At 45.3% G+C, this 24,151-nt stretch overlaps 2 protein-coding genes and 1 long non-coding RNA gene across 3 annotated transcripts; 2 read left to right on the top strand and 1 right to left on the bottom strand.

Annotated features, from left to right (window-relative positions):
• The first annotated feature begins 5,654 nt into the window (after positions 1-5,654).
• rad51d (RAD51 paralog D) lies at positions 5,655-13,432 on the top strand. Its single transcript, XM_086013407.1, has 10 exons — positions 5,655-6,026; positions 6,104-6,165; positions 8,305-8,423; positions 9,597-9,678; positions 10,583-10,717; positions 11,430-11,525; positions 11,593-11,686; positions 12,628-12,698; positions 12,767-12,925; positions 13,073-13,432. The coding sequence occupies exons 1-10, from the start codon at positions 5,945-5,947 to the stop codon at positions 13,166-13,168; spliced, it is 996 nt and encodes a 331-aa protein (XP_085869533.1). The 5' UTR covers positions 5,655-5,944; the 3' UTR covers positions 13,169-13,432.
• Positions 13,433-14,279: 847 nt separating this feature from the next.
• lig3 (ligase III, DNA, ATP-dependent) lies at positions 14,280-24,010 on the top strand. The gene is made up of 21 exons (XM_086012846.1): positions 14,280-14,491; positions 15,493-15,972; positions 16,333-16,467; positions 16,965-17,195; positions 17,280-17,431; positions 17,648-17,814; positions 17,877-17,954; positions 18,028-18,196; positions 18,665-18,820; positions 19,360-19,491; positions 19,586-19,665; positions 19,782-19,869; positions 19,934-20,011; positions 20,100-20,223; positions 20,599-20,741; positions 20,816-20,890; positions 21,434-21,580; positions 21,650-21,773; positions 22,403-22,482; positions 22,570-22,674; positions 23,472-24,010. The coding sequence occupies exons 2-21, from the start codon at positions 15,513-15,515 to the stop codon at positions 23,724-23,726; spliced, it is 2,979 nt and encodes a 992-aa protein (XP_085868972.1). The 5' UTR covers positions 14,280-14,491; positions 15,493-15,512; the 3' UTR covers positions 23,727-24,010.
• Positions 15,076-17,831, bottom strand: LOC147133804 (uncharacterized). The gene is made up of 2 exons (XR_015081887.1): positions 17,303-17,831; positions 15,076-15,929 (listed from the first exon to the last, which is right to left on the bottom strand). It is a non-coding gene; the product is annotated as an uncharacterized LOC147133804 (long non-coding RNA).
• Positions 24,011-24,151: the final 141 nt, after the last annotated feature.

Genomic DNA, 24,151 nt, shown 5'->3' with positions numbered 1-24,151 from the left:
AAATTGGATCCATGTTAACAGTATAAAGGCTATACACGTTGGCATGGTCTTATGGGCCATGAGGCAGGTACAAACTTTTTTTGTACAAACCGGTTGGTCCGCGTTGGGCTGTGTGTGTGTGTGTACAATAGTAAACGCGAATCCACAGGTTTTTTTTATTTCACCAGTATCGAATGACTTTTTAGCTGCCAAAGTACTTACATTTTTTGACGAATCAGTTAAAAAATGTATGCCTGTATGTACGAAACCTTGTATGCCTATTTGAACTAAAACGGAGTAAAAGCTTTGGGAATTTTCGTCGACTAAATTTACGAAAACTGGACAAACATTTTTGGGGAGTTTCTGTCGACTAAAACGAGACTAAAACCTTTTTGAGTTTTCGTCGACTAAATTTACGAAAACTAGACGAAAACGTTTTTGGGGAGTTTCTGTCGACTAAAACGAGACTAAAACCTTTTTGAGTTTTTGTCTACTAAAACTAAACTTAAACTATCACGAGTAGGAATGAGTAAATGTGACGAAAACTAATAAGCATTTTTGTCCAAAAGACTAAGACTAAATCTCAAATGCCTGTCAAAAACAACACTGATGGAGGCTATTAAGCTAGTACAAACTTAAATCTGAAGTTTGGCATGGTCTCAATGACTGTGTAGCAATTACAAAGCTGATTTGAAAAAAAACTAGTCTTATGGGCTGTGCTGTAAATGAAAATTGATTTTAATAAAAACATGAGTGTCTGGTCTTAGACACGTAGAAATAGGGCCTCGCCCCCGCCAATCTTTGATGAGTGTGAGATGCTGCTGTTTTGCTTAGCAACAGAGTCCAAATGGTTCAACAAAGGCAGCAAAACAACCTCAAAATGTCAAAACGTGTCATGAAAGCTTTTAGAAAATGTGTTGCTTTTTTTTTTTTTTTTTTTTTTTTTTTTATCCTGTGGAAAAACCCATCCCGTCGCGGTGGGCTGTGATCACCCGTCAAGATGCTTCCCAGTACGGCCCGAATATCTTTTGAACGCCGTAAAGCATCAGCAGTAAATGTCACATTTGGCCGCCCGTCCCTGTAAATCCGGCAGAAAAACTTGGAAGCGTTCTCGCCGGCTTCCAGCAACAATACATCACCACGCCAAGCTCACACAGATTCGCATGTGGCAAGTTTGGGAGAAAACGGGTTTTGACGCAAAAACAAAATTTGGGCATACTCCTGCTAATAGAGCAAAAGGTGGCCATCGCTTGTGTGGGTTTGGTTTGCGTAATTGTGCCAACAAACGGAAAAATGTGCGCTTTTGCTTGGAATCATTCTAACAAAGAAAGAAAGCAGTTGAATAGTATTTGTGGAAATTCTGCTAAACAGACGAGCAAAGGAGATGATTGTGTATTTAGCGTAAATTTATTACGAAACAAAAAGAAATCACATACCTAGTTTTTGTTTCAAGTGTGGTCGTCGTGACATTTTGGCAAACAAACAAATTGTGTAATGGAGGAACAAACCGACTGCCAAAGAAATTGGTTTAAATCATCCTAACTGGCAAACTTACAAATGAAAAGCGATGTCATTTGGCGAGGAATGTCTGCTAACAAACGACAATGGAATCGGTCGTTTCGCCTTGGTTTCGCTCATTTCAAACTAACAAAAGGACAAGCACATAGGTAGTGGAGTTTTTGCGTAAACACACAAAAAGATCTTGGAAATGACATAAGTCATAAGTCTGACTTATGTCACTGTATTTTTTTTTCATAAAAAATTTAAAAAAAGATTCAATATAAGCTACATAAAAGTCAATGAATGCTAAATGCTAATAAAGTCCAAGCACGAATGTAGTTTATTCAGTTCTATTTTCACCGATGCAAAGGTGTTCATAGACTCTCAAAGTAGGCGTTTGCGGTTGTCACGGCAACAGCAGCAATAGTTGAACAAGCTCCTTTGCAATCAGCTTGATTCTTAAGCAGCAATTTTCAAAGATTGCCTGCTGTTTTGGGTTTCGTTTATTTTGTAACCGCTCCTTTGAGTCTGTAATAACATCTTTCAGCTCACCTTGTGTTTTATTTCCCGTCTCAGTGGAACTGCCAGGGAGCGTGCTTTTTTTTTTTTTTTTTTTTAATCATCATTATTATTTTTTATTTTATTTTTGGGCTTGTTTTATTTGAGCTGTGCCGTTTTGCAGCCAAGAACTAGTGAGCCGTTCGTCATCGCGCAGGGCCAGCCGGGCTGCACTTTAAAGGCTACATTGTCAAGTGTTACCTGTTTGAACCCCGATCAATGGAGGCTTAACCTCCCTCTCTATCCTGATGATTACACTTTCAAGGCTTTTTTATTTATCTCCTGTCCGCGTGCGTGCGTGCGTGCGCGCGCGTGTGAGTTGAAAAGACTCGAAGATCAGATGAAACTTGACTTCCAAGCCTTTTCGGAACGTTCGAACTGTGCCAGGAGACAGCGACACGCCGCATGCAGTCGTCATGCATGTTTTATGAACGCCAGGGTCCTTTTTTTTTTTTTTAGAAAGCGGCACACACATTTGTCAACGTGTCCTATAAGGACCAAGGGGACACGGTTCAGATATCATTTATTAGAAAGTTCGGACAAACTTCCAGTCGCACAAAAATAGTCTGAAGCCGAGCTGCAAAGTAACGGCTTGTTTTCACTGGTCTTACTTTAATTTGTTTGATTACTTCCTCATTTTATTCATTTTAAATATATTAAAGGTCTTTGATGTCAAAGCCGCGCCACCGTGATGCATTTGGGGTTGCCTCGTAAATTTTCACTTTAGATATACTTTTCACATTGTCATCCACATTTAATCTGTTCCAGCGCCCCCCCCCCCCCGCCCACCCAAAACGCTATAATGTATTTGATTTTAAAAAAAAAATAAAAAATAACATATGACATAATTAAATGAAAATGAAGGTGGTGACTTTTTTTTTTTTTTTTGCTTCAATTGGATGGACACTGTGTTGCTCCTTCTGGCGTGTGCACCTTGGCCACCTGGGGGCAGTATAATGCAAACACAGTGCCTCCATGTTTGCATTATGGTGCAAACGTGAAGAAAAGATTCACAATTGACTCAGTACAGTGGGGGACAAGGACCAGGCTAGCCCGCAAAGAGAAAATAATGTATAATAGACACACATTATAAATGCAATGAAAAAAATGAATTACTATGATTGTTATTTTTTTTAATCGAAAAACAATAAACAGGGATAAATCAACAAGCGCTTTCCAAGAAAAACGGGGGTTGGCGCCCCCATAAAAAAAAGTACAGCGGACCACCGCATGCTCGCATTTTCGCAACCATGGATTTGAATATTTGCTGAGTTTTATTTATTTCTATTTTTTAGGGGCGGGGGTCCCCACGTGGAAAACACACATTGAATAGTTATCAGCGTTTTCTGACGAATTTTTGAGCTCTACATTTTTTTTCCATTGAATTCTTTTATTTTTCTCAATGCATTTCAATGTGCATCAATTATAAGCAGATTTTCAAATGGTAATCTGCCGTCGCTCAACGACAAGCATGCGGTGGTCCACTATGATAAGAATCGTTCTTTGTTGAGGATAAAGAAAACATGCCTGTGCGCATTGTAATATTATCTGCCTCAATGTCTTGCTGCAGTGTTTGTGAACAAATATTGTTCTAACGACACGGCGCCGATTGTGCGTTCGCATTAAGCTAAACGCACTGTCATAAGGCAAAGTCCTGTGGGCTGCGTGTTGCGGGTCGCAGCAAACAGCTGAAAGCCTCCTTTTCAAAGAATTCTTCACAACGCTCATTTTGGCTCCTTTTAAAACTCAACATGAAGTGATTAAAATTGTGTTTTCAAATGATTTCGAAACGGCTTCCCCCTCATCTGCACTTGAGTAAATAAACGACGCCCCCCGTGCACAATATGGCCACTATTTTGCGGGAAAGGGCTCGTATATTATCCATGATGCGTTTGCTGCCAATACGGTGGCGCACACTGAAGACAGGAAGAGGTGTCCACTGGGCACGGAGGACAAGAGGTTTTACGGCCTCAGCTGGAGCCGTCACGCCAGCGTGGGCGGCTGCGGGAGGCTGATAACCTCCAGCCAACATGTCCCACCGACTTCATCACCGACACTCGGCGGGCCTGCGGGAAGAAACGCAAAAAAAAAAAAAAAAAGAAGCAAATCAAGTGCAACACGCATCACAAACCGTAGTCCAACCTGAGACAGGCTGAGCAAGAAAAAAAAAATGTTTTTGCTTTTTATTTTGATAGTACGTATATATTTTTTTCGCCTGTCGATTCGTGCCAGTGATGCGTTCGCTGTCGCGTTGGAAATTTTAGCTTTACTGTCATGCTCGCTTTTGGCTTTGACTTCATCCCCAATTAGCCTCATTTGTTCACTGAGTAGAACAGTGGCTCCGCCTAAAAAAATGATAAGCTCTCAAAGTACCACCATCAAAACCGAGATAGGTTTAAAATATAGTAATCACCCCTCCATCCGAGTCCCGCTATTTTGTAGTTTTTTTTTAATAACCATTTTGTTCTGCTTCCTGTTTATTTTGGGTGTAATTCCAATGTCGATCATTAAATGGCAGCACGGGGTTGAATATGTGGTCTGTGGCCTTTCATTTGTATAGCGCTTTTGCACCTATTAAGGCACTCAAAGCGCTTCACACTGACATCACATCTACCTACTGATGGCGCAGCATCAGAAGCAAGAGGGGGTTCAGTATGTGAAAGAAGTGGAACAACATTCTCAAATTTCAATTCAACTCATTTATTTCAATGAGGTTTTCATTGGAATTGAAAAAAAAATCAGAAATTAAAAGAAAATATAATAATGCCGCACATTTGTCTTCCTTTGGAAATTTGAAAATGACAATGATCCATTTTGTATATGAAAACAAAATTTAAAAAAAACGATAAAAGTATGTCGTGAGGTTTCTGTTGTGGCAGTGTGTGGCAAGTGTGGCGTTTTCAGCACTTCCTGTTCCCCCCCTCCCATTTTTCTTTCTTGTGTCTTTTATCAGCCGTAACATTTGTTTTAAATGAGACAGCTAATCAGGTGGCAGAGATGGAATTGTTGCAATAAAGGTGTTTATTTGAACGTGGCCTCGGGCTTTTCGCACACTTAGGCTTGATGGCTCCCGAGCAGCCTGCTGGGACTGCCTTAGTTACCATGGCGATGCGCAAACTTTTCAAAGGGGAGCTATAAAACACCAAAAGTTTGCTCATGACACAAAACACAACTTGGGAGATCTTCAAACTGTTGTGTGCCTACGAAGATAGACAGATAGATAGATAGATGGATAGATGGATAGAGAGATGGATAGATGGATAGAACTATTGCAATTAATCTTTACATTCTATTGTTTTAAGCATGATCCTTTACAATAATATTAAATCATCACTGTGTTCGTTGTATTTTATTATTGTCTAATATAGTAAAGAATAAAGAAGTACATACATGATTAACAACAAAGTATACAGAAATATTGTCTGAAATGTTTTTAGCGAATGTTCACGTTGTCCGTCTGTCAATCCGTATCACCATGGTAACTCAACGCGGTAACGAAAGCTCGCGATGTAAGATCGCGTTGCATTATGGCTAATGTAGTCGAGTAGCGTACATTTAGCGTTTCCTTTCGAAGCTTGTTTGTTAATTAAACTACGCTACCCATAATGCATCACGTTCTGACTGGTATCCCCGCACGTCGTTTGAAACAGCGCAAGCGTTGGCAAGTTTGTCAAACAAGTCTAAGGCAATGTTTAAACTTGTTTTTAGCAAACTAATGCTATGTTTCAACTTCGTGAGGTAGTTTATTTGATAGAGGGACGTCACATAGCTGCGAAGTCTGCCGCCCACCAAGCTAAGTTTGTCTCAATGCTAAAAACACAAGTACGCTAGCTCGCTTGGGTCCTCCAAAACTGCCAGCGAAATGAGTTTTAAACTTCGCAATTAAGTATTAATCGACAATAAGAGCATGGTGCTCTTGCGAGAAGGCATGTGCCCGGGACTGGATGAAGATTTAGTGCGCCGTTTGCGGGATGCTCACGTCAAAACAGGTTGGAACGAGCCCACCTAACGAAAACTGGGAATTTGAAGAACAAATGTCATTTTCGGTGTCTTCTTGTTCCCACAGTGGAAGATCTGGTCTCGTCGGACATGGAGGACCTCGCACACAAATGTTCGGCGTCATATAAGGTCGTTATGCGTACATTTTTTTTTGACATTTTAGTAGGGGAGGAAATGGACACTGGTCAAACGCCGCTAAAAGTAGTGCAGTTTGAAGGGAAAACCTATGACGTCAACTAAAAGATTAGGAGTGGAGCTATCTTACAAATCGAGTCGTCACGGAGTCATTAGCACGGAATATTTGCCAAAGGCAGAGTAGCTGTTAATAATGCCAAAGCAGTTTGGAAACTTTGACCCGAGGTATGTGCAAATAATTTGCGGAAATTCATCTCTACAACTCTTCATGAGAGAAGACATTGAGAGAGTTGGAGGCGGTGCGACGATACTCTTTGACAAAACACTTATCGTTAGCCTAGCAGCATCCTTGCCATTTTTGAACATTTTCAGAAGAATAAGAAAAAACACAACACATTCCACAAACAAGAATATGCCAGTTGCCTCAATTCAATTTCAACACATTGACCAAATACAACGACAAAATTGCTTGTTTAGGCAGCTTAGTGAAGCCGTAAGCATTGGCTGACTAGTGAATGAGAAAGTGCATGATTAGATAAGCAGCAAACCCAAATTTGACGATCGGCGGCAGTCCAAATCACGATCGCAATTACAATTCCACGAATTGTGCAACCTTACACACTGGTGACTTGAAGGAATCGGAAGTCATGCAAGACGCTGTGCAAGCTGTTTCCAAATCTCTCCCAAACTTTGAAAATGCGCATTTTTGAGTGCAGGCTATCAACTAGCCCTCATTAGCGGCTTGAACCCTTGAAAACATGCAAGCCCTTTTACTTTTTCATCATTTGCACACCAAAAAAAAAGAGAAGAGCGATCTTGAGATGAAAAATTCTCTGCGTTGACCTCGGTCAGCCAAGAGGAAACGTAACTTCTGCAAATAGGTCTATCCGGCAGACATATTTTTATTTTTCCTGTGCGCCAATAATTAGGAAACGAGGCTTTTGGGAAAGACGGCGGTTGTTTGGCGTGGGCAGGGAGAGGTCACGGGAGGCCAGCCCGAAATGTATCGTTGCAGCTCCCGTGGCCGTTGCCTCGGCGCCCACCAAACATTTGCTTGAATGGTTCCAAACAAAAGCTCCAGCAGCGTGTGTCTTTGCCGATGCTTTCTACGTGTTTGGACGTTTTGTGACCCCCGCGTGGCCCGCGGCGGCTTTCGGGTCCGGCGCGCTGACCCAGTTGAGGACCTCAGACGGCTTTGGTCATCACGCATCAGGCTGCGACTCCTTCGGCTGCTTTTAAAGGGGACGCGCGGTGCTGGCTTGAGATGCGAAGGGATGAACAATTCCATCACATTTAAATGAGGGCTCGACTCGTGTGGCTTTCTTGAGGCTGAGGCACAGTCCCGTATTCGGCAGAAGAACATTCGGACGACCAGTTGATGAAATATATCAAATGAAGAAAATAGCTTCTTTTTTTTTTATCCCGCAAAGGTTACAACAATAAAGATATTAATTGGAGGCAGAATCATTTGACTGTTCTTCAATACGCCGTTCTGTTGCATTTGTTTTACTGTACAACAGAGGAATAAATTGGCTGATTGTTTTTTTTTAGTTGGGCTAATGTTTGAATGTCCTTATTCATATCGCATGTTGTAATGCATTAAAATGTATAAAAACAAACAAAAAAAACAATCAGCCCAAAAAATCCACTGATTTTTGCAGACTTAAAGGATATATATATATCGAATATACCGATGAATCAGTCAGGCCCTAATTGAAATTGACATCACAATGTAGTAGAAGACAATTTGGCCACTTGCACGCATTCACTCTGCTAATTGAGGAAGTGTAATTTTGCGGCTAGGCTATTATGTTTTTCCCCACGTACAAATGACAATTTATTCTTGTAATTTTATTCTCATGAAAGTATGAGTCACTGTGCATTGTAATAAGCGCGCGGCCTCAGTGTTAGCTCTCAAGCAGCCCGTTAGCTGTTAGCGACCTCGCCGCCAACCTCTTCACTTCTTAATGAGCTCTTGTGGGCCAAATTCACGGGCACCTGGGAAACTCCCACCTGAGGCGTCGGCCCGCTAATTAAACACCTTATTTCGGGTGCCGGAGCGCAGCCCGCTACTTAGCCATGGCGCGAAGGTGAAATGTCTTCTTTTTTTCTTTTTTTTTCGCCGACTGGCAGGCTCTGATCGCCATCCGCAGGGTGCTGCTGGCCCAGCACGCCGCCTTCCCCGTTTCCGGCGCCGTCCTCTACGACGAGCTGCTCAGCTCCACCGCCATCCTCTCCACGGGAAACCCAAAGTAAGACAAGAGTAATCGATCATTTTCCCTTCATCGAATACTATCGGAACAGTTTTGGGGGTCTCTACCGTCTTAAACTCACCGGGTTGTTTTTTTACGCAGAGAGAATTGCAGCTCTTGAAAGTCGGATTAAAAAAATAAATAAGTAGCCCACGACGCAAGGTTCACCGATCGATACAAAATTGAGCGGGCATGTCTATCAAAACAGAACGCACAAAAAGGTCTCAAGAAGCCATGGCCAAAAATGAACAGCAAGTCCCACATTTTGCTTTCAAGCTGCCACCGTGGTCAAATTCCAGAGTGGCATTTTCTTTCTTGTGCTCAGGTGGATTTGATCCTTTCCCTGTTCAAACCGAAGGACACGTGTAAGTCAAATCAGCCATAAGATTGTTGTATTTTTGTTGGGGGAACCAGATTGTACAGCACATCTCCCCGACCAATCAATCACAGCCCGAGTCACGTCGACGCGCCTTCAAAAATTGAATTTGCATTGAGCCGCGCAGGCGAGTGCGTGGCGGCCAAAAAGCAGCCTCCAAAGACGGGCCTTGTCCCATTTGGGCCCTAAAGTGGCGTCTGATGTATCAGCCGCATTAGCGCCGCCGGCTCCTGCTCAACTCGGCTGCTCGGTGACGGGGGAACGAAAAAAAAAAAAAAGCCTTCAAGGCGCTCGGGCAAGGCTTTGCACATTCTCTTTAAGGAGAGGAAATCTTCCTCCAAGCCGTCTTGTTGATTTGATATTTCAACGTTGGAGTCGATGTTTCTCAAGCATGTCAGAAATGTCTCCTGCTGGCCGCCGCCAACAAGCTTGGATGCGTCGTGGCTGCCCCCTGGTGCTGTCATTTGGAAAGACATGTGCATGCTGGGAGGACTCTTCATTAGGTACGCCTCCGTTGAGAGCCATAAAGCAAAAGGGGGGACACGTGCGAGGAGGGCGTGCCCGGCATCCATCACGGATGAGACGGCGCGGCGGCGACGGCGACGGCGACGGACGACCGGTCGAAATGGCGCCCGATCGCAGCGCTTGCGTGGCGAGCGATGTCTCGTATGCCGCCGCGTCAGCATTATTTGCTCTGTGCGCCGCCGCGCATGTTAAGTCTTGATTTTCTTGTTGTTGCTGGTGTTCAAGTTGCGGTACGTAAGTAAGGGGCCGCCGATTTTCTTGATTGTCCTCAGCCTGGACGCGCTGCTGGATTCCGGCGTGTACACGGGCGAGATCACAGAGCTGGCAGGAGGGCCAGCAAGTGGCAAAACTCAGGCGAGTCGCAAAGCACAAATGGCTTCTTTAGTCATGCATTGTTTGGGAGGAAATCACAGTTTTTTTCCTGCATAACTTTTGGGTGAAATATTTTTGTTGGGGGCATGGATTTTAAAAAGAATTCTGATAAAATCATTTTAGAAAATACACCAAACTTTTTTCTTTTTTCCAATAAGTCTCATCCATTTAAAAAAGATTTTACATACATACGTATCTACATTTGTTTTAACATTTTTTCCTCTTTTTTTCCATCCTAATTGATATTTTTGCCATTAAAAAAAAGATCTAAAAATGAAAAATTCTCGTAACCTAAAAAAAAAAAGATTAAAGCTATACCAAACAAATTCCCACAAAATGGAAGGAAATTCCCATGCAATTTAAAAGAATTCCCACCCCCCAAAAATGTTTACCTAGTATTTGTTTCTGTTTCATTTTTGGTGTGCAAAAGAATCTCCAAAAAGATATTTGGCCGTTTAAAAATCATCTGGGAAAAAACACATTCTGAAAAGAAGCAAATGAATTTCAAAAAATTTTATCACAATTTATACTTTTTTGACTTTCTCATAATAGCGCAAGCTTCTTGTCATACGAAAATTTTTGTTCATAGATTTTCTTTTGCCATAAGAAAAGTCCAAATAAAAAATTCTGATGAATTTTGAAAATGTAAAAATCCTATAAAATTACAAATAATTTCTTTTCATTCACTTTTTTCTCAAGTTACAATACACTTTTGTCTCACTAATTAAAAAAATGTCACAAAATAAAAATGTGTTGGGGCTTTTTGTCTTGGCATTACAAACATTTTTCTCATATTTTGTTTTCTTTTTTCCCCTTGTAATGATTTGAATGTGTTTTCCTCCAGTGTACAAAGGTGTTTTCCCCATTTGCTTTGCTTTGTGTTCAGGTGTGTTTGGGCGTGGCGGCGCACGTCTCGCACCACCTGAGGCAAAAGGTCATCTACGTGGACACCACGGGGGGGCTGTCGGCAGGACGCCTGCGCCAAATGCTGCGAACCCAAACAAGTAGCCACGACGAGCAGGTCACCAAATCGATAGCAAAAACGCTTCTTCAACTTAATTCAACCCCAAAAATAAATCAATCTTTTCCACATGCGAAGTAAAAATCAACAACTGTTCCAAATTAATCAAAGTCATGTTGAATGGGCACACATCTGCCACCTTTTAAAGTGCCTCGTAGTAACCTCCCGAATAAAGTTCAGCTGTTCGAGTAGGCTGACACAATTTTGCTTTCAATCAGAAGTGCTAACACTGACTGCTGTTTGGAATTCATGATTCCCTCCATCTTGACTAAGGCCCAGACATACGAAGAAGACAGAAGATTGTTGTCAGCCCGTACTTGCTAGAAATCCCTGCAGCTCCTTCCAGTTTCACTGTTGTGCCATATTTTCTCTAATTCAAGATGACCTCACTGTGTTCCGTTGTAACTTTAATGCCATGGGAAAAATGTCTCCCATTGAACATGACTTTGAATGTGATCGTTTCATTCTGAACACGGCCACATCCCCAATTGTGAGGGTGTGTGCATTTATGCAACCACGTGATCTCAATTGTTTTTTTTTTCAATCGACGTACACGTTGGAAGTCACATTGATGGTGGTTTGAAATCTTTCCTCCTTTTTTTCACAAAAAGCTGGCGTTTGCACAGGGGTGTGTCGACTTTTTATAGCCGCTGTCAGCCGAGCGATGCCTCATAAAACGCCCGTGAAACTCGAGTGTCATTTTGGCTGGCAGATGGAAGCCCTGCAGAGGATCGGCGTTCAGCGCGCGTTTGACATCTTCTCCCTGCTCGACTGTCTGTACCGTCTCGGCCGAGGCGGGCTCGGGCAGGTGCGCGTGCAAGCCGTCGCCCCGACGAGGCGTCAAAACTTGACGTTTGTCCCGTTTGCCGCGGCAGGCGAGCGGCGGCGGCGGCGGCGCCGTCAAGGCGCTGATCGTGGACTCGGTGTCGGCCGTCATCGCTCCTCTGCTGGGAAGCAGGCATGATGAAGGTGAGCGCCTGGGAAATTCCACGCATTCATTTACGCGGAACAAACGTTCGCCTGGAAGCCGCAACTGCCGCAAATCTCGCAAAATGCAAAAGTTCAACCGGCAACTTTTTATTGGCGTGTCCTCGCGACGTGCATCCAAGACTTTTAACCCTTTCATGCAAAGTGGTCACTACAGTGGACAGCTATTTAAAAGTTGCTTTCGCCTATATTAATTAAACTAAAAAATATATTTATATTTTAAATAATAACAATAAACCATAATTAATGCATGAAAGGGTTAAAAACATTTTTGAAAATTTAGATGAATTAAGATAGGCGAAAGCAACTTTTAAATAGCTGGCCACTGCAGTGACCACTATGCATGAAAGGGTTGATTAGAGATGTCTTCATTGATTAGTAATTACTATTCCTCATTAGTAGGGCCTGACCGATATTTTTTAGGCCGATTATGATAAAAATGTGGTGTGTTTTTTTTTTTAATATGTTTTAATATTATCTTTGTCTTTTGTGGTAATGTGTTTTGTGTTTTTCAATAATTGGCAAAATCTGACCCAAAAAAGGCAAATTTTGGCTAATTTTGAAAAAGATAATATCGTGGATGAATTGGTCGGCCACTGCTAATTACTTCTAACTTGTAGTTTATGTCCCATGTTTTTCCTCATCGTGTTTAACAATTTCCCTCATTGTATTCAACTGAATTGTTTGTGCAGGCATGAAACTGAAAATAATTTTTGTATTTGATTATTCCAGTTTTTGCTTGTAAAAATGTCACAATTACTTCATATTTCATTTCTTGTCAAAATGAGGCTCCAAAATGTTTTGTTTTCTCATATTATGACTGTTTTGTGTAATAGTCCTTGTTTCCCCCCTGCCCCCCCCCCCATAAGTCTTTATTTACTAATTGTTTTCCATATTTTTTACAAAAATGTATCTCCATGTAGGCATGTACATGATGAGCCAAGTGGCCATCGCCCTCAAGACCATGGCCAAGGATTTCAACATAGCTGCTTTGGTGAGGATACACGCACGCGCGCGCGCGCGTTGTAGGACGTCCGTCAATTGTGAGCGCCATGTGCACAGGTGACCAATCACGTGACAAGGAGCGAGGAAGGCGAGGTGCAGCCGGGCCTGGGCGTGTCCTGGAGTCACGTGCCCAGAACCCGAGTCCTGCTGGAGCGACTTTCCGACGTCGGCCGACCCGCGCTACGCTCAGCCACCCTCATCAAGTCCTCCAGGCGGGTAAGAAAAATGCGCCCCCTGTTGGATGCGTGCATGTATGGCTGCTCACCTACATTCACACAAGTAAAAAAAAACAAGAAGGAAAAATCTGAAGTGGAGGAGTCGCTGTCCAGTCATGTCGGGTTGTCGTGTCTTGGCCTTGCTCAGCCGTGTTTGATCCGAGCCGAGTTGGACCTCCAATGGTGGAGTCGCTCCGAAGGCGACACATCGGGAAAGAGAAAGCTGGACGCGGCAGATTCTTGACAGCAACCGACTACCTCCAAAAGGATTCTGGGTAAATTCGCATGGTGGATTACAGTCACAACATAAGACGGGAGACCTTCTGGAATCGTTTCTTCTCTTTCGGTGGCACGTCGCCTTTTAGCATCACGCTAGTCTGCCTTTTTACGTGTAAAATTCACCATTATTCTTGTATAAAAAAAAAAAAAATTCCTGCATCTTTGAATTTATTGTTGTAATATTACCAGTTTATCTTGTAAAATAAAATGCTGATTCCTTCAAATGCTATATATATTTTCTTTTTGTACTTTGCTTTTTTCTCATGATTTAATCTGCCTCTCAAAATTACATTTTCCCCTTACTAAAATTAAATTATTGTACAAATGACTTCGTGTCATTCTGATGGGTTTTTTTTTTTTTTTTTGCTTGTAAAAATAAAAAATCCTCATACTTATGTCATCAGGCTTTTTTCTTGTAAAACATCTTTTGACATTAAAGCTTGGTTCTGATAAAATCGTGATCATTTTCTCAAATCGTATCTTAAGCTTAGACCTTTTTTCTCATAAAGTTCATTGTTCTTATTAAAAATGTTCTCATTAACTTGTATTCTCTCAGAAAATTAACCCTTTTCTACTTCTTACAATACTGACTCCCCCCCCCAAAAAATGTGTGCCCTTAATTAACAGTATGGGGGAATTAAAATGAAACTAACACACAAAAAAAACAAATCCAAATCACTCTTGTTCACAAAAAATAATTAAATCAATCAATCCTAATTACAGCATCTGTTCACAAAAGGTAAAACATTTGGTAATCAAAGGCTCTAGTTTACAAAAAAAACCTGGAAATAAATCCAAAGTCAACGTCTTAAGTTTGCAAAAAGTCACATTAGAAGTCCTTCGTTTACCAAAAAAAAGGCAGTTGAGCAACTGCGTGTACCGGCCCAACATGGCTGCCGCATTCACGCGTCTCAAGTCCATTGTGCGAAGGCTTCAGTGAGCCATTGTGCAGCCCCTTTAAACAAAGTGCTCACTACGCCAAGCTGCTGTTGCCTAGCAAGCCACACCGGAAGTATGACACATCTATTTATGATAAAGTACACTTTTCGGCCAAATCAGCCACGCGTCCCAGCCTGTCTGAGCATTTGATAATAAAAGGTTGCACATCTATGACATGGACAACATTCACCTGTGAAATCTTATCATCCATACGACTCCCTGCGTCTGGACTTTTACTCTGTAATCGGAAATGACCCAACAAAATCACCGTTGACTTGACTGCGCAGGAGGCTGCAACACTGAGCTTCCATTTAAACCTCGCTCTTCCACTTTGCCAACAATCTGCAAGGTACAGTCGCTATCGCCACCTGTGCTTTGCCAAATGTTGTTCATAATGCAGCTTTGTGTGAAAGAAAGAAAGAAACAGACAGCCGTTTGTCGGAACGGGGGCGTGTGGAGAGTCGTGTTGTGTTGTGTCCGCTGTGCTAAAAAACTAGCCGACTAGCTAGCCTAGTTAGTAGCTGAACTTACACGTCGCTAATTTTTAGACATTCCACCCAGTTGAAATGATAATCCATTCGCTTTCTAGTAGTGTTCACTCACTAACGTGCACCATTCTACCATCACCAATGCAAAACGAGAACCAGCAAAAGAAACAATCAAATAATAAATAAACCTTGCATTGGTATTGGAAAGGAGGCGTTTAGTAGTGTCATTCTGCGTTGAATTGAATTGAGTGGAAAAAAAAGAAAAGGTCTCAAATGCGTCCAGATGAAAAAGATGGTCAGTTGTTGACAAAAGGTGAAACGAATCTAGATCAAAAAGAAATAGTACTTGTTTGTTCATAAAAAGTAAAAAAGAAAAGAAAATGGGAATAAAAACATGATTTCTGATTATTTGTACTTTTGTGAATAATACAATTTTCAAAAAAGATCAACCATCTAGCCATTTATTCATAAAAACTCAGTGTCACATCAGCTTCTGGTGAAGGGACTTACTTAGTTCAGAAGCAAAAATAACTTAAGAACCTGAATAAGAAAAATAATTTCCACAGAGAATGAAGGGAGGAAAAAAATCCATTCTTAGATTGTAAAATTGTAACTAGGGCTGCAACTAACGATTATTTTAACAATCGATTATTCTGTCAGATTTTTTATTTGAAAAAAAAAATGGTTAACATTTTGGGAGATGCTTAAATTGTGAGGATTTGGACAATTCTAAATTAAGAATGGTTTAGTTTAAGTAGTGAATTTATCGAAATAATTATTGATTCATTTGATAATTGATTAGTTGTCGAATCATTGGACTTCTAGTTGTAACTAATCCTTGAAGTGTCCCTCTTTTCCTCAGGTTGAAAGTGGCAAGTGTTGATGCTGAGGTGTGTCGTTTTGTCAGCCCACAAGAGCGTCTGCCTTTGGCCTCTCGCCCCTCGGCTCTTGCCGGCCCGTGCGCCGCCGTCGCGCCTCGTAGCCCCGCCTCCCGAATCCCGCCGCCGTCCGGAGCGTCACGGAGGCCTCGCACTCTCCTCGCCCGCGCCCGACGCCATGGCCGAGCAGCGTTTCCTGGTGGAGTACGCCAAGCGCGGCACGGCCGGCTGCAAGAAGTGCAAGGACAAGATCGCCAAGGGGATGGCGCGCATCGGCAAGGTGGTGCCCAACCCCTTCAGCGAGTCGGCCGGCGAGATGAAGGAATGGTACCACGTCAAGTGCATGTTCGACAAGCTGGAGCGCGCCCGCGCCACCACCAAGAAGATCGAGGACATCACCGACCTGGAGGGCTGGGAGGAGCTGCAGGACGAGGACAAGGAGCTCGTCAATCAACACGTCTCGGGTAACTCTCGGGACGCACGCTGCACCAATGTCGGCGGTCGCCGCCGCTCAAACTTTTCTTACGACTTGTCAAAATAGGCCCAAGTCTTCATGTACGATGTGAGCTGATGCGGGCGTACTCAAATACTTGTCTCAAGTTGCCTTAAATCGACTGAAATACGCTACCTAAATACTGTCAAGTATACAAAATGCTTAGAATAAGTCACGCATACTCTTCAATGTATGAAATGCTCCCTAAAAGTCTGAAATACTTGCTAAAGATGATCTGAGCGCTCGTCGATGGCGTCAACTCCTCTCCAAGACTTACGACCTCAATACTGTCAAAACGAGTGGGTGGCAAGTGTGCGCTTTGCGTTTGCAGAGCTGATGTCCAAAGCGAAGTCGAGCCCGCAGAAGAAGACGCCGGCCAAGTCCAACACGTCGGCCAAGCTGACGTCGCCTCTCGCCGCCGGCGCCGCGTCGCTCAACGCGCCGCGCAAGTTCTCGGGCTTCACCGGTAGGCCGCTTTGTGCTTCAGCACCAGCCGACGCGCCTATTCGCCCATTAAAAGGAAAAAAATGGTTTGGTTTTAAATACCAACCCCGAAACCAGCTCATGTTTTGGTGGGAAACGCAACACATTGGTGGTTATTCAAGAATTTTTGAGGGGGTCCCAAAAAAAAAAAAAAACAGGAAACATTGTTTCATGTGTGTTTTGCACAAATATTTGCTGCTTCTTCAAGATGAAATAGAAATTGCAAATGTTGTTGTAGAGGAGGCGAACAGTATATCCCCGCTTATCCAAGAATTCTTTATTTTTTAAAAAAGTTCACGTCTTGACTTTTTTGTGATAAACCAACCCCTGGTTTTCGTGGAAAACACTGATTGGCAGGATATCCTCACTTATTCAAGAATTTTTAGGTGAAGCAAATTTTGCTCGTATGTACTTAAAATGGGGGTGGAGAAGCCAACCTGTTTAGCATGTTAGCATTGTGCTTGTGCGCGTCCCCGCCAGCGGCCAAGGCGGGCGTTGCCGCCGCCGCCGCCTCCTCCTCGTCGGCGTCGGCGTCGTCGCCGGCCCGGGCCGCGCAGGGCAGCGCTCTGGCCGCGCAGCTGTGCGACCCGCGCCACAAGGACTGCCTGTTCCGCGAGTTCCGCAAGCTGTGCGCCACGGTGGCCGAAAACAACAGCTACAACAGCAAGACGCAGATCATCGAGAAGTTCCTGCGCAAGGGCACCGGCGGAGGTGGAAGCCCACGCGAAAAGCGGCGCGGCGCCCGGCACCCGGCGGCGCTGTCATATGTGTTTTGTCGCCCCCGCTCCCGTCTAGATGGATTCCGCGGCGACTCGTACCTGACGGTGAAGCTGCTGCTGCCCGGCGTGGTCAAGAGCGTCTACAACCTCAACGACAAGCAGATCGTTAAGCTCTTCAGCCGCGTTTTCCGCTGCAGCCAGGACGACATGGTGCGAGATCTGGAGAAGGTCCGCAGACCCACGCACCTCGCAACCCGATTGTTTAAGCCTTCTTTTGAAAATCGATTAAGCTATCCGTCCCAAGAAAAAATCTGCCACCGCAAACGGTTGTTTTAAAAATCCATCCGTCAATTTTGTCTGACCGAGCGCCGATTTGCACTCTTTGTTTTGTCCTTGGAAAACAATGAGCTGGATACTGAGAGGTGCGCCTCCCTCCCGCGACAGGGCGACGTGTCGGAGACGGTTCGCGTGTTCTTCGAGGAGAGCCGAGCCTTCCCGCCGTCGGCCAAGAGCCTGCTGACCATCCAGGAGGTGGACGCCTCGCTCAGCCGCCTGGCGCAGCTCACCAAGGAGGACGAGCAGCAGGCCGAGCTGGAGGACATCGCCAAAAAGTCAGGCCGAGCTGACGCTAACGCCGACGCTAGCTAACGCCAACGCCTCTCCTTGTCCTCAGGTGCACCGGCAACGACCTGAAAGGCGTCATCCGCCTCATCAAGCACGACCTGAAGATGAACGCCGGAGCCAAGCACGTGTAAGCCGGCGGCGGCGGGCGGCCGTTTGACGTCCGCTCAGCTCCTCCCTCACGCCGGACTTTGCGCGAGCAGATTGGACGCGGTGGACCCCAACGCCTACGACGCCTTCAAGGCCTCCCGCAACCTGGGCGACGTGATCGAGCGCGTGCTGAGGAACCAGCAGGAGGCGTCGGACGGCTCGGGGCCCAGGAAGCTGCTGACGGTGGAGGCCTCGCTCATGACGCCCGTTCAGCCCATGTTGGTGAGTCGCGCTCGCTCGCGGCCCTCACTCCTGCAACATCAAACTCCAACATTGCCGGCCGGGCTCTCCTCACTTTGGAAATGCTTTTATCCAAGAGGAGACTAAGGGCTGCGCAACAACACACTACTGCGGCAAAGTGATTCTCGTCTTCACATTTCTTCTCCTGAGTCTCAACTTTGCAGTCGTGGTCCATTTTCACCCTGCCCGTACTCTCCTCTCGGATAAGACGTCTCCTTAAGTCTAAGTCATTACAGGTGACCCTTGTCGTAGTAGTTTTACTCCGGAGTCTCCACTCGTCTGCCATGGTCAGTTTTATCACATTTGCCCCACATTTTTTGTCTTTTTTTTTTCATTTCCAAGCGCAAGTTTTCCTTGAAAATTTGAGTTCTACTCCAAATGTGCTGCTTTTTTGGAGCGCACTCCACATGAACAAAAATGTACTTTTTTGCTCCCCCCCCCCCCACCCAGGCGGAGGCGTGCAAATCCATCGAGCAGGCCATGAAGAAGTGTCCCAACGGCATGTACTCGGAGATCAAGTACGACGGCGAGCGCGTGCAGGTGCACAAGAGCGGCGACAGCTTCAGCTACTTCAGCCGCAGCCTCAAACCCGTGTTGCCGCACAAAGTCAGTAACACGCACGCACGCGCGCACGCACACACGGTGATCAGTATGATTAGCTAGCAGCCTGGAGAGATGCTCACAGTGGGACATTTCCCACAAGGACTTGTCATCATTTGCTCTCTGGGCACGTGGCAGTCAACCCTCCAGGCGACTGCACGTCACATTGTGGCCACCAGAGGGTGCCGCAGGACACGAAAGCCTCACATCGTTAGCTGCAAGCTTTTGGAGCGTGACGGCTGACAACAAAGCCAGAGATGTGGCGAGACCACCAAGCCAGCGCCACACAGGCGCACCGGCGGAGATGCAACCATGTGTCGATGTTTTTCTCCCATCAGGTTGAAAATGTTTCCCCGAGACCGGCGAGCGAGCGCGTGTGTTAGCGCCTACGTCAGCCAAGAGCCAACTCAACGCGGAGTTTTGAATTGGACTTTTGAGATCTTATTTTCTTTTCTTTTTTTTTTTTAAAATCAGTTTGTCTTTGCTAAAGGACCATTAAAACGCATTCAGAAAAAACGTTTTTTTCTTCTTCTGTTTGAGTGCAGGTGGCGCACTTCAAGGACTACATCCCGCAGGCGTTCCCCGGCGGCCACAGTATGATTTTGGACGCCGAGGTGCTGCTCATCGACACCAACACCAGCAAGCCCCTCCCCTTCGGGACGCTGGGCGTGCACAAGGTCACAGGCGCCGCCCATTTGGCAAACGGCAAATAGGAGCGCACCATCCAGCGTGTCGTTCTTTTTTTTTTTTTTCTTTTTTCTTGTCCTTCAGAAAGCGGCCTTTCAAGACGCCAACGTCTGCCTCTTTGTTTTTGACTGCATTTACTTCAACGGCAACAGTCTCATGGAAAGGTACCAACGTCGCATTGATGTCAACACATTTCGCCGATGCTCGCATTTTTTTTTTTTGTCTTGTCTTGTAAGAAACTCTGCTCCAAGACCTGTTTTTCATTTGCCGTGCTGCGCAGGCCGCTGTGCGAGCGCAGGAAGTTCCTGCACGACAACATGGCGGAGGTGCCCAACCGGATCCTCTTCTCGGAAATGAAACACGTCACGGTAAGAGCGCGCCGAGCGGCCGACCCGAGCCGCACGCTAAACGCCCGGCAACGTGTGTGCGCAGCGCGCGAGAGACCTGGCCGAGATGATCACGAGAGTCATCCGAGAAGGTTTGGAAGGCCTGGTGCTCAAAGACGTCAAGGTCAGACATTGTCGCTTATTTGTGTGTGTGCGCGCGTGTCTCAATGTTGACAATGTGCCCGTCTGTGTCCGCGCGCGCGTTCCACCAGGGCTCGTACGAGCCGGGCAAGCGCCACTGGCTGAAGGTGAAGAAGGACTACCTGAACGAGGGCGCCATGGCCGACACGGCCGACCTGGTGGTGCTGGGCGCTTTCTACGGGAAAGGCTCCAACGGTGCGTTTTGGCTGCGCCGACTGCGTTTCGCCCGATGTCATTTTGCCGCTGACGTGCGACCTTTACGCTCCCGGCTAGTTGGCGCCGCGCGACATTTTCTCGCCCAGCTGGCGTACGCCATGATATTCAGTCAGACTTTTATGACGCCAGCTCATGCATATGTTTAGCGATTTTTTTTTTGAAGAAGAAGAATTTTTGGGGACTCAATAAAAACTGAATGAATCCCCCCCCCTCCTGAATGCATTTCAATGGGCGTCAATTCTAGGCGGCTTCTCTCGTTACTGCTCGCTTTTTCTTCTGGAAATGGCCTCATTGGCATTATTGCACCATGACAAAAGGAGACGATGACCAAAAGCGTGTTTGTGTCCGTGTTAGGCGGCATCATGTCCAGCTTCCTGATGGGCTGCTACGATCCGGACTCCAAGAAGTGGTGCACGGTCACCAAGTGCTCGGGCGGCTACGATGACGCCATGTTGGCTCGGCTCCAGAAAGAGCTGGACGTCGTCAAAATCAGCAAGGTCGGCGGCCGCGCACGCACGCACGCCGGCACTTGTCACGCATCCCAACCTCAGTCGCCGCCTTGTTTCCGTAGGAGCCCAGCAAAATCCCCGGCTGGCTGAAAATCGTCAAGAACTACTACCCGGATTTCCTCATCCGCAGTCCCGAGGTGAGTGGCGTTGACGTTAAATGACGAGCGCGCGGCAAACACAAAAGGGATTTTTGACCGGACGAACATCATTTGCGTTCTAAATAAAACGTCTTTTGCTTGCCAAAGTCCTTGGTTTGCAAAAGTCAAAGTCAGTTGACTTTTTTGACCCAAAAAAGTAGGTTACGAAAATTAATCTCAGAGGCAACAAACCAAGATCCAAATCAAAGTGCCTTCTTTTTTCACCCAAAATCAACAGAAGAGCAAATTAATCCAAATCAGTCCAGTGGGCACAAAAAGTTTCAAAAGCTCCAAATGAAATTTGGATTTGACGAAAAACAAGCCATCCAAATTAACGTCACAAAAAGATGCTTCGTTCACAAAATGCCCAACTCAGTCTTTTGTTGACAAAAAGTGGAAGGAGACAAGTTCAAGTGTGTTGTTCAACAAGTCCAAAGAAGGATTTTGTTGCCAAAAAGTATGTCGTGATTGTCGACGGCGAGTGAACGAACGTGCGCGAGTGTTGGCAAAGCCTCGAAGGCGTCGTTGATGTTTGCCCCTCAGCAAGCGCCCGTGTGGGAGATCACGGGCGCAGAGTTCTCCAAGTCGGAGATGCACACGGCCGACGGCATCTCCATCCGCTTCCCTCGCATGACGCGCGTCCGCGACGACAAGGACTGGAAGAGCGCCACCAACCTGCCGCAGCTCAAAGTGCGTCGTCGTCGTCGTCGTCGTGGCCGCCTTGTCGGACGCGCTTTTGACCTTCTGCCGTCTCGCCAGGAACTGTATCGCATCTCCAAGGAGAACTGCGACTTCCAAGTGACGGCGGGACCTTCGGGCCAAGACAAGGCCGAGTTGGAAGGAGACAGCGGCGGCAATTCGCCCGCCCCGCCCAAGAAGACAAGTGAGTCGGGGGGGGGAACAAACGGACTGCTCATTGACTTGCCACTTTTTCCACTTCCGAGGCAAAGGAAAAAAAAGGGCTCCTTTTTTCAAAGTCGTTGGAACTATTTTGCTTCGATTTGAGAATGCCATCCGTGTTTTATGTTTAAAATGAGATTTTATTACTAAATCAATTAGATTTGTGTGCCTTTTTTTTTTTTTTAGTTTTTTTTTTTAGTTTTATTTCCAGTTTTAATTACGAGCAAGCTTGAGATGCATCACCAGTGGAGTGAAGTGGAAGAATGGAACAAGTCTGCAGATGCACACATCTTGTTAGCCCAATAGCATAACGGTGGGGCTTTTTTCACTTCCTCTCACAAGATCAATAAAAAAGGAAAAAGAGGGCTCGGAATTGTGACCAAGGTCACTAAATATTGCGCAATAAAGTAAGCGTCAATTCTCAAGCAACTGATCTTCATTCTTCTGGCACTACCCGTGTCGAGCAATGCCCAAATAAATACCATGAAAATGGACCCCAAAGCTCATGTGTGATGTTAAATGACAAAGGCCAATACGAGGGAAAACTATTTTTTTGTTTTTGACACCTAAGCTGTAGTTCCAGTTACTTTCTTCTTTTTTTTTTTTTTTTAGGTCACAGCACCCCGGCCAAACGCAAAGCGGTGAAATCCGAGCCCAGCTCCCCCGCCGTCAAAGCTCCCGCCCCCAAAAAGGTACAGCAGCTCGCACGTGCGCTTGACAAAAACAAAACTCTCCAGGTCCGGTCTTGACATTTCCCTTGATTTTATTTTGACTTGCAGGTGAGGAAGAGCGAAAATGTGCAGAGCAACGGACACGCCCGAACGGCGAAGGTGACGGCGGCGCCGCCGCCTCCCCCGCAGATGCTCGAGTCCGACAACGACAAGGTTCGGCCCTATGTCCGTCCAAGACACGTTTACAAAATTGACTACGATTCGACTTTCATCAAATTGATACAAAAACAAGTTAGTCACTCAACCGCCGCCCTGCTGTTTTTTATATGGAAAATAAGCTACTTTCGGGGTTTTTTTTCTTACATAAAAACTTGAGGAAATTCAAATAAAACTTGGTTTAAATTCTTGAAAAATTGATTTAGTCTATTTGTCGAGAGGCTGCAAAATTTTGTAAGAAGATGACAATTCAAATGTTATGCCACAAACTCAAATATAATAAAATCTGCTTTGCCGTTAATGGCGGAAGTCTCCAAGATGCTAACCACCACCATATGTAATATCATTCACTTTTGTTCCTTTATAACGCAAGTTTCAATAATATTCAGAAAATAGCCAAGGCTGACGCTGTTTTTAATCGATTTGGGTTGCGGCTATTGAATCTTTTTACAATTGAGTATTCTACCGATTATCCAATCAATGAATTGGATTAAAAGACATATTGCATATAATAATAGCGCAACAACTTATTCACGTGAAGTACAGGTATTATTTTTATCCACTCGGGGTCGCCGTCCGCCCGTTCTACTGTAGGAATTGTGACTGAGATTGTGTGTGCAACTTTAAAAGGCGGGGCCTGGCCCGGTGAGTGACGTGGGTGTCAGCGGATGACGGTGTACAATTGGCTGGCTAGTTTGGACCTTCTGTCTTTTATGGAAAATGGACAAAAGTGGCACCTTGCCACTTTCCCACCACGCTGCCACTTTTAAATTTTTTTTGTGTGTGTCGGTTAGACCCTTCTGGACATCTTCAGCGGCGTCAAGCTCTTCCTGCCCTCGGGCGTGGACGACTTTGCCAAGCTGCGGCGCTACTTCGTGGCGTATGACGGCGACTTGGTGGCCGACTACGACGCCGCCTCGGCCACCCACACGCTGGCCGGCGAGCGCGAGGGCGAGGGCGAGGGCGAGGGCGGCGGCCGGGCCCAGCGGGTGACGCCCGGCTGGATCTGGGAGTGCATTCGCAAGAGGCGCGTGGTCGCCCCCTGCTAGCTACAAAAAAAAAAAAAACCAACACTTTTGTCCTTTGTTCTTTGCTTGGTTCAAGCCGTCATGCCACTGCTTTGATATGTCACCGCCTCCTGAATGCTTGTGATTGGCTGTGGTAATTCAAGTAATAAAGCAGCGGGAGGTAGGAGGCTGTGGGTGCGTGCGTACTCTAATTTCTAACTGCTTTTTTTTTTTTTCTACATTTAAATCATGAGATGAGGTCTGAGCAAGTGTGAAGCGAAGGTGTGTTTTTTTTTTTTTAATAAAATGTCATGATCAAATGAGAGAAAATATCTTGAGTCAATGAGTTTGAAGTACTGATGCAATGATTTTCCTTTGCAAGAATTGTTGTATTTCAATTTCTGAGTAAAAAGGTCAAATGATGAGGATAGGCATAACGTGATGGAGAAAGTAGGTCATCGCAGGTC

This window comes from Filicampus tigris, chromosome 17, assembly GCF_054856515.1.
Source record: "Filicampus tigris isolate MCC_2025a chromosome 17, RoL_Ftig_1.0, whole genome shotgun sequence".
Taxonomy (NCBI): Eukaryota; Metazoa; Chordata; class Actinopteri; order Syngnathiformes; family Syngnathidae; genus Filicampus; species Filicampus tigris.
This window is presented reverse-complemented; position numbering and strand designations above follow the sequence as displayed.

Excerpts from the sequence above, each read along its gene's own strand:
- rad51d (XM_086013407.1), top strand. The coding sequence starts at position 5,945 with ATGGTGCTCTTGCGAGAAGGCATGTGCCCGGGACTGGATGAAGATTTA. Across the intron at positions 6,027-6,103 it reads GGATGCTCACGTCAAAACAG|TGGAAGATCTGGTCTCGTCG; the intron begins GTTGGAACGAGC and ends TTGTTCCCACAG. Across the intron at positions 12,699-12,766 it reads ATTTCAACATAGCTGCTTTG|GTGACCAATCACGTGACAAG; the intron begins GTGAGGATACAC and ends CCATGTGCACAG.
- lig3 (XM_086012846.1), top strand. The coding sequence starts at position 15,513 with ATGCTGAGGTGTGTCGTTTTGTCAGCCCACAAGAGCGTCTGCCTTTGG. Across the intron at positions 20,742-20,815 it reads ACGTCGTCAAAATCAGCAAG|GAGCCCAGCAAAATCCCCGG; the intron begins GTCGGCGGCCGC and ends TTGTTTCCGTAG. Across the intron at positions 21,774-22,402 it reads CGCCCCGCCCAAGAAGACAA|GTCACAGCACCCCGGCCAAA; the intron begins GTGAGTCGGGGG and ends TTTTTTTTTTAG.